A 9740-nucleotide genomic window follows, 5' to 3' on the forward strand; every position below is an offset into this window, starting at 1 on the left:
CTTTCTGTGGACTTCGATTCGTTGCCATTACAGTCAAATGCACTCCACGTCTCTGTAGGACCTCTAGCCATTCACGCACATGCGTCTTAAAGAGGGTTATAGCGCCGTCGAGGGAAACATCATGACAATGGTGGCGGTTGCACCGACGGCGGTTTTGCGCCTCGAGGGCCAATTTCATTGCTATCTCAATAAAACTGCGAAGCTGCATAAGCTGATTCTATCAGCCTTCGGAACTACTATAGGCACGCCGTATACGCCAGAAGCATCGAGCATCGCTTCGCGAACCGTGCCCCTCCTGGCCACCTTGTCGTCCGTGTCGGGAACGCTGCGCGTCGCGGCCAAGCTGACAATCCAATGTGATGGCAACCGAGAGCAGTGCTTCGCTGTTCGTAACTATCGGTTTTATGACTGAGCCGCGCACTGCATGAGCTGTTTTCTTTTTCGAGGTGGAAATATAATAAAAGGCGAACCCTTCCACGAAGACGGCCATCTCCTCAACGTGAAAAAAGTTTTGTCGATGGTCGGCGCCGAGGTTTCAGGCCGCTGCATTCCTCAAGCGCTTAGAAACGCGCTTTGTAAGTCGGTGGTACTATCAGAAAGACATCAATGCTACCTTTTCTGCAAGCAACTTTTTTCCTGTTAACCGGCTGTATTATGTTGCGATTATACATTATAAATGTCAAAATATATCAAGCCGCAACTGGCTACCATTGATACCATTAGTACAAACCACTTGCGTAAGCATGACACAGCTCTTCACTGAATTTCATGTAGCAGACAAAGGTCTCACTGCGTATTTTTGCATTCTTTGTGGGAAGTCACAACTTCCAGCATTTTCCTCAGGGGGCAAAAAAGAAGAAACATATCGTAAAATGCACCGCAACTATAAACCGTAAATATAAAGACAGTGATATCTGGCAGCTTTATTGAAGAACAGCTACATGCTCACTCAGAAATATTAGTTTCAATAAGTGAAGAGCCACCGTACTTCTGTCCGGGAGCCAGCTGTAACCAGAGCTCGCAGTGCGTCGTTTCCCAATGCCCCGCTGGGAAGCCATAAATATTTGTGCCCACAGCTTTGGCGTTAGGTGCTGTTGCATCCCGTGTGGCGGTGCACACTCCATAGAGCCTGCACTGCGAACACTACCAGAGAGGTCGCTTTTCCGACGTGGTCGCGTTCGCAACCGCTAGAAGCGTTCCTACCGGCGTGTAGTTAAGGAGGTCCCGATATAAAGCACGATTAACACAGAGTTAGGTGCGTAGGGTGCCTGTATAGCAAGACTGACTCTACTGCCCCTCACAATCACAAAATTGCACGCGCTCCACGTTCGGGCATGCCAAACACGTGCAATTGTTCCCTCATTTAAAGCAAGACATTCACGCCTTGCTCACCTGTGAAAGACAGCACCCTTAAACCTGCGAAAAGCACAACATTTATTTATTTATTCAAATACCCTAAAGGCCCTCTTGGAGAGGTTAATACCCAAGAAGATGGAGCAGTACAGTCACATCCACTTCACACGGTAATTCTGACTTTCAGAGACGATCGCCCTATTCCAGGAAGAATTTACTTGGGTTTCACCAGTCACCCTGTCGAGGAATACCTAGGACCAGCACTTCGCTGCTATAATTGCCAGCGATTTGGGCACATGGCGAAAACCTGCCGTAGCACACGTCGATGCAAAATCTGCTCAGAAGATCATGACCACAGGGAGTGCAAGTCAGTTCTTCAACCTAAATGTGCAAACTGTGCGGGGAACCATGCCGCCTCCTTCTCAGGCTGTCCTCAGAAAAAAGCAGCGGCACAAATGCGTCGACATGAACTCATCCATGGAAGACAACCGCGACGCAATGAACCCGTCCCAAACCTTGAGATTGTTCATCCAGTGCTAGATCACCCACCTCAGCGGGCACCGGAACCACCACAGCCAAGAGCACCAACAAGCTATTCCTCCTCTAGAGAACAACCAACAGTGCAATCAAGAGACCAATCCAGAGGATCACAGTCAAGTTCCCAGTCTTATGCATCAGTGCTACGGAAACCCAGACGACAACAGGCAGAAAGTAATACACAAGAAAGCTCCAGTACTCGCACACATTCCTCTCAGCGACCTTACTCATCTACTGCAGAAGTAACACCAGCTAATAGCGAGCATACCATAGCATCGGTGACACAACTGATTTTGCCAATGCTTTTCGCAGCCCTTAAGGCAATCATATCTGCTCTGCCGGAAGCAAACAACCTACCAGAAGTGAAAGCCTTGTTGCCTCTAGAAGCACTACTGTGTCAACAATCCGGGCCGAAACTGCGGCAGGCACTACATGAATAACCACTACAAAAATGTCTCCATATTTCAGTGGATTGCCAACAGTCTTCGAAGGAAGTGTGCTGACTTTCGTAAACTGCTTGTGCAATACAACTTCCCAATACTTTGCATTCAAGAGGCGGGAATCAATGACGACTTTCGCCTCTCAAATTATGTGATATACAAGACTTCTCGTCAAGGTGCTGTTAGCAGAGTGCTCCTGTGCGTCAGAAGGGACCTACCACCTTATCAAATTCAGTCCAGTGATTCAGACTTCCCGGAATTCATCGCATGTAAAGTATCCTTTGGCAAGCTCTGTATAACAGGGATTAATCTATATCTACAACCTTCAAACCGGATTTCAGTAGAAGCGCTAGTGGATATCTTCAAGATAGCTCATTCTAATGTATTTGTATGCGGCGACTTCAATGCACACAACATCATCTGGGGCAGTGATCATTGTGATGCACGGGGTAACGTTATAGAGTGCGCCATAGATAAATGCAACTTGACTGTTTTAAACTATGGGTCGCCAAAATTTCTTCGTGGATATCCTTACTCAAGCTGCATAGATATCCTTACCCTATGTTCACATGATCTAGTGAATGGTGTGGGATGGACAACAGATATGGAAACGCGCGGAAGTGATCATTTTCCCATCCTTGTTAACCACCCTAGCATGCACTGTGATATCAGGCGTTACAGCAGACTAACCAACTGGCAAGCTTTTCGATACCGCCTAACGGATCAAATTAATCAACATGCAACAGTGGAAAAATTAACAGAATTTTTGCAGGACAATATGAACATATGCACAAAGAAGGTCCCAATTCCAAAAGATTATGCTGCAGTTGACGGAGAATATGAACACCTAAGAGCCATCCGACGCCGATCCGAAAGAGCTTACCGACGGAGCGGAAGTTTAGAAGCATACAGAAATGCTCAGAAAATACACAATGTAATGCGCAGACGAATGGAAAATCTAGGCAAACGGCGCTGGCGCGACTTCTGTGGCACGCTGTCTCCTCACACGGCTGTCCCACGAATTTTTCTAGTAATTCGTTCTTTAAGCGGACCTGTAACACAGAGCCTCCCATTTCGTGCTCTCACTGTAGCACGGGACACGTGTGAAATAACAGTTTCAGATGAATTTTGTGAGCTTATTTCCAGACCTGCTTTTTCATCACAATGCGGAGAATTTGATATTTCAGTAGTGTTGGCTAAGCGCAAAATTACTGCTTGCTACTGGGCCCAACATCCTCAATTAGATCATACTTTCACATTAGGCGAGCTTCAATGTGCAATTGCATCATGTCGCCAAAAGTCCGCTGCTGGGCCGGACGGCATTACGTACACTATGCTAAGGAACCTCGGACCGACAGGTACAAATGCTCTCTTAGACATCTATAATAACTTATGGATAGAGGAAACTGTACCTGACTCTTGGAAAGTCGCTCGAATCATACCAATTGTAAAACCTGGTAAGACGCCCTTGTGCCTTGAATCCTTCCGCCCTGTTAGTTTGACAAGTTGTTTATTTTTATTTTTTTATTTTTATTTACAAATACTGCAGCCCAGAAGGGCTATTGCAGGAGCGGGTGAATACAAATGCGAGAAAGAAAATCACTATACAAAAGAAGCATACGTGAGTAACATGACTAAGGGGAGCATTCAATGGCATCCCCAAATTCTCTATGTGGTAAAGAACGGATGGAACCAGGCAGGTCATTCCAGAGTTCAATTGTGCGAGGAAAAAAACTATATTTAAAAGTGTTGGTGCGAGCAAAAAAGACGGATAAGTTTAAGTCATTGCTGTTTCTCGTGATTAGGGGCTTTGCACGGGCCAGATATGTGTTAGGGGAAGCATAATGTGGAGAGTAAAATAGAGAGTGTAAAAGTTTCAGAGAATTAATGTGACGACGGTGGGAAAGAGGGGTTAAACCAAGCATATTCAGATGAGATGACGGTGAAAACATTCTATCATAACGGCGGTATATGAAACGAACCGCCTTTTTCTGAACAGATTCAATTTTGTGGACGTCCGAAATTTTGTAAGGGTTCCATATGGTAGACGCATATTCAAGAATAGGTCTTACAAGTGTTTTGTATGTAATGAGTTTAGTTTCTTTGGGGGCAGCACGTAGAGTTCGGGTTAGATAACCAAGTTTTTTTAGTCCTTTGTTGCAAGTTGTTAGAATATGTTCTGACCAGGATAATCTTGGAGTGAAAAGTAGGCCTAAATACTTATACTCATATGCGCGCTGCAGAAAAGTAGATTTGTAGGAGTAGTTGAAATATGAGCAATTAGCATGCTTGTGAAAGGACATGGCGACTGTTTTCTTGAAGTTAATGTTCATTTGCCAGAGTTCGCACCATTCACAAAAACTTATAAAAGATTGATTCAGAGTGTTATGATCGTTAGGTGAAGAAATGACATTGTAGAGAACGCAGTCGTCAGCGTAAAGCCGAATTTTTACTGAAACAGAGCTTGGAATGTCGTTAATGTAAAGCAAAAAAAGCAATGGCCCTAAAATAGAACCTTGGGGCACACCGGAAGATACTGATGCGTCAGGAGAGTTGAATGAATTAAAAGAAACATACTGTGAACGATCAGAAAGAAAACTACGGATCCAGTCAACGAGAAGAGGGTTATTAAGGATAGAGCTTAGTTTATGTAATAGTTTAGGATGTGGTACAGTATCAAATGCTTTGGAGAAATCAATGAAGAGTGCATCTAATTGATGACCTAAATCAAGAGCAGAAGCGATGTCATGTGTAAATTCAGTTAATTGAGTCACTGTGCTAAAACCACTACGAAATCCATGCTGAGCGCTGCATAAAATATTATTAGACTCGAGAAAAGTGATAATGTGTTTATAAATTATGTGTTCAAGGAGTTTGCATGCATGAGAAGTTAACGAAATGGGTCTATAATTTAGTAGAGATTGTTTCTGCCCAGATTTGAACAATGGAATGACTCTAGCCCGTTTCCATGAACAAGGAACTGTACAAGTGGATACAGATTTCTCAAAAATCAATGTGAGGTATTGACACGTCCATAGCGCATAACGATGAAGGAACACATTGTTGACATTGTCTGGACTGCAGCCTTTCTTGGTGTCAAGATTTAAAATAAGGTTCAGGACTCCTTGCTTACATATTGTAACATTGTTAATTGCACGGGACATGTTAGTTGTCGTGGAGTAGGGAGGAATTACGCCATTGTCCTGTGTGAATACAGACTGAAAATATTCATTGAATGCTTTAGCAATAGGTGCAGGATCGCTTACTTCGGAATCATCTAATAGAAATGTCTGGGTGGTGTTCTTTATTGGCGAAATTGAGCTCCAAAATTTTCGTGGGTTACTTTTAACTAAGTTAGGTAGAGTGAACTGATAATAAAAGTTCTTAGCTGCGTCCATTTTTTGACGGAGTTCTTCCTTCATAAAGCGGAACTGGACATTTGTTTCGGCATTCATGTGGCGCTTCCGACGTGCTCTGGCTACTCGACGCTTCAAATGCAGTATTTCCCTTGTCATCCAAGGAAGGTCTAGATTTTTCTTTTTTGTTTTCAATGGCACATAGCGCTCTATGCAAGTATGGACAATGTTTTCAAAATGGGATACTATAGCATTGATATCACTGGTAGTGCATAACTGGGAGAATCTGTCGAATGAAATGCTTAATGTATCAAGTATGGACGTATCATCTGCATGATTAAAATCGTAAAAACTGGTATATTCATAGTGGCGCCTTGAAACTGAAAGATTAATAGTAGTAATAACAGCCTTGTGATCGGAAATACCGTCCGTAATCTCACACTCAAAGCCACTCGTAAAGAGCGGTGCACTTAGGAAAATCAAATCTAGTATGGACGACTCTCTAGTAGGGTTAGATACAATTTGTTTCAATCCAAGGGATAGTGTAAATTCAACCAACTCTCTAGAAAGAGGGACGTTATCACCAGTTATCGATAATGAAGCCCACGAAACGTTAGGTACATTGAAGTCCCCCATGCAGATTAAATTTGAGGAGCCAAAACCGTGCTCTTGGATGAACGCGTTAAGGATCATTATTTCATTTGAGGTATGTCTGGGAGGTCGATAAAACACACCAATGATTACATTTGTTTTACCAATGTGCACCTTACACCAGACCGTCTCGATTTCAAGTGGGGATTGTAGTACAGAAAACTGTAGATCAGAGCGCAAAAACAAGGCAACGCCTCCGCCTCTGCCCGCATTCCTGTCTACTCTTATGACGTTATATCCTGGGGGAGTTACCTCGCAGTCAAGGATGTCGCTATGCAACCAGGTCTCAGTAACACCGATAACATGTGGGGAATGTGATGCCACCAAAGAGGAAAAGCTTGAATATTTGTTAGATAGGCTTCTTGCATTAAGATTTAATATACAAAGTTTATCGTACTTGTCATTGTTAAGTCAAGGATTGTTCCCCTGGGAGAGTGGTAAATGATGGTGAGTGGTGCGGTCAGGAGCTTTTACAAGAGAGTTGGAAACAACATCCCAATTGTAGAGCTGATTTTCAACAAACGCATGGTCGTACCTGAGGTGTACCACTGAACCATTGTTACGGAATTCTGCTGTAGCGTCCCATAGTTTTTTACGGATGGATCGTACGTTTGAAGAAAAATCTTCAGATAATCGCCACTGAGACCCTTTTAGCTTATAGCCGTTCTTTAGAGCACTAATCTTTTCGCGAAAATCTAGGAGCTTCATAATGATGGGGCGAGGTCTCCCACCTCTAGGTCTACCAAGCCTATGCAATCGCTCAATTTGAGGAAAATCAAGCTTTAGTACGTCCGTAAAAAAGTTCTTAACTTGCGATTGCAGCGATTCATTAGTGTCATGCTCAGATTCTGTCAGACCATAAAGAATAAGGTTGTTGCGACGCGAGCGATTTTCCAAATCATCGTTTTGGGAAGAAAGTGTGTTAATAGTGGATGACATTTTCTGAATTTGGCTCTGTAGGTTATCGTAGTGGGCTGTGCTAACCGTGGGCGCCTGCTGCTCAAGATCAACTATGCGTTTTTCAATTGCCTCAAATCGAGCGTCGATAGATTTTCGCATGTCGGCTATATCTTTTGTTATCTTATTTTGCCCTGCAAGAAGCTGAGCGAACATTTCGGATATCATAGAGCCAGACTCATCTGTTTGAGTGGCGGAGCGTTTTGTAGGGCCCGGGTTTGTTTCAATATCGCCACTCAGTAGGAGGCTGCTCATACAGTAAACAAGATCAGCACATACAGAAATATATGCAGAAAGACGTTCGTGTGGGCAAGGCATCAGCAATAAGAAGCGGTTGTCAGATCGAATACAATAAGCGTCCGTAAGGTAACATACCTGCATGAAGAAGAGACAGCGTTTGAACATCTGGCCTGTATTGCTGCTGCCTTGCCCACTGAAGCGATGAAGCTGCGGTGTGGCTTTTATACTGAACGGAGCCGGCGTCGTGACTCGCATTAGTGCACCATCCAGGCTGACGTCACCGATGGCAGAGGTCAGTATCTTGTCGAATCCAGCGGTGAACAGACCATGGCTATCTTCCAGGGCGGAGATAGGGCAGTCATCGCGCGCATGCGGGAACATCAGGGCGTGATGACATGCGAGCGGTGATGCATCCAGGAAGGCCTTCGTAGTACACTCCGGGAAAGCAGCCAAGCCGGTGAAAAGCTGCATGAAGAAGAGACAGCGTTTGAACATCTGGCCTGTATTGCTGCTGCCTTGCCCACTGAAGCGATGAAGCTGCGGTGTGGCTTTTATACTGAACGGAGCCGGCGTCGTGACTCGCATTAGTGCACCATCCAGGCTGACGTCACCGATGGCAGAGGTCAGTATCTTGTCGAATCCAGCGGTGAACAGACCATGGCTATCTTCCAGGGCGGAGATAGGGCAGTCATCGCGCGCATGCGGGAACATCAGGGCGTGATGACATGCGAGCGGTGATGCATCCAGGAAGGCCTTCGTAGTACACTCCGGGAAAGCAGCCAAGCCGGTGAAAAGCTGCATGAAGAAGAGACAGCGTTTGAACATCTGGCCTGTATTGCTGCTGCCTTGCCCACTGCTGCCTTGCCCACTGAACATGCTGAACATGCTGCTATGCAAAGTAATGGAGAAAATGATTGACGCGCGACTTCAATGGTGGTGTAATGAAACGAATGTGCTGTCCAACTACTTAGTAGGTTTTAGAAAACATAGATGCACAATAGATGCAATATTAGATATAGTAACCTGTGTGGAGCACGAGCGTGCACGTGGGAACATGACTATAGCAGTATTCCTAGACATCAAGAGGGCATTTGACACTGTTAGTCACGTTCATATTTTGCTAAGCATGTTGGAACTTGGTCTGTCTGGCAGGTCCTTGCGATGGATTTCTGAATTTCTATCAGGTCGCAAAATCTTTGTTCAGACGGGTGAAGGAAAGAGTGCTGAACATGCTGTCAAACAGGGAGTACCACAGGGAAGCGTACTCAGCCCCTTCCTTTTTAACTGCGTCATGGGTGATTTACCAAGGAGGCTGCCATCACAGTTAAAATTTTCACTGTATGCAGATGATGAGTGTATTTGGACATCTGGGTCTAATGCTCAACTACTTCAAATGGCATTGCAACACGGCATAAATATAATCAACAAATTTTTGAGAGAGAGAGAGGAATGGTACTATCACACGCAAAGACAGCTGTATTGCCCTTCACTCGAAGGCAGTTAAAAAATTTCGCTCTTAATCTGGAAGGACACCCTCTAATGATTGTCACACAGCATCGATTTCTAGGCATAATACTTGATAGGCAGCTATCCTGGGCACCCCACATAAAGACACTCGAAAACGAGGTCATTGCCGTAGTGACTGTACTTCGCAGACTTGCAGGCACATTATGGGGCGGATCAGTATCGTCCATGCTGACTGTTTACAATGCATTAATACGACAAAAAGTTGCATATTCCGCGCCCATCTTACACGGACTTTCCCACACTTCAGAAGAGTGACTTCAAAGACTTTTAGCTAGAGGACTACGCCTATGTCTAGGAGTTCCACGAGCGACTTCTAGTTCTCTTGTAATAGCTGAGGCTCGCCAATCACCATTTCCAGTTATGCGAACTACAGAAACATGCCGGCATTATTTCCATCTTCAAACCCAGCATAAAAACCACCCATTGGCTCTAGACATAATGAAACGAGATACGAGTTATGTTCATATAGAAATTCAAGAAAATCTTCACATATTGCCAAGAAATGAATTTTGGAACTCAGACATCGAATATCCTCCATGGCTGCTTACAGTTCCAAAAATCGAATTGTCAGTAGATGGGATATTCAGCAAAAGAGACATGTTCATTCGAGCTGCTCAACAACTAGCGCTGTACCAGATATATATGCGGTATTCAGGATACACACATGTCTATACAGATG

General features: G+C 44.4%; 1 protein-coding gene across 2 annotated transcripts in view; it reads right to left on the bottom strand.

The window, feature by feature from the left end:
- LOC135913269 (uncharacterized) overlaps positions 1 to 8380 on the bottom strand; it is a 54909-nt gene extending 46529 nt beyond the window's left edge. For both annotated transcript variants that reach the window (XM_070538387.1, XM_065445861.1), the window contains exon 1: positions 7670 to 8380. In XM_070538387.1, the coding sequence (XP_070394488.1) occupies positions 7670 to 8359 (690 nt within the window). In that variant the 5' untranslated portion in view covers positions 8360 to 8380. The remainder of the gene's footprint in view (positions 1 to 7669) is intronic.
- Positions 8381 to 9740: the final 1360 nt, after the last annotated feature.

The sequence above is a fragment of the Dermacentor albipictus genome, chromosome 5, assembly GCF_038994185.2.
Source record: "Dermacentor albipictus isolate Rhodes 1998 colony chromosome 5, USDA_Dalb.pri_finalv2, whole genome shotgun sequence".
NCBI lineage: Eukaryota > Metazoa > Arthropoda > Arachnida > Ixodida > Ixodidae > Dermacentor > Dermacentor albipictus.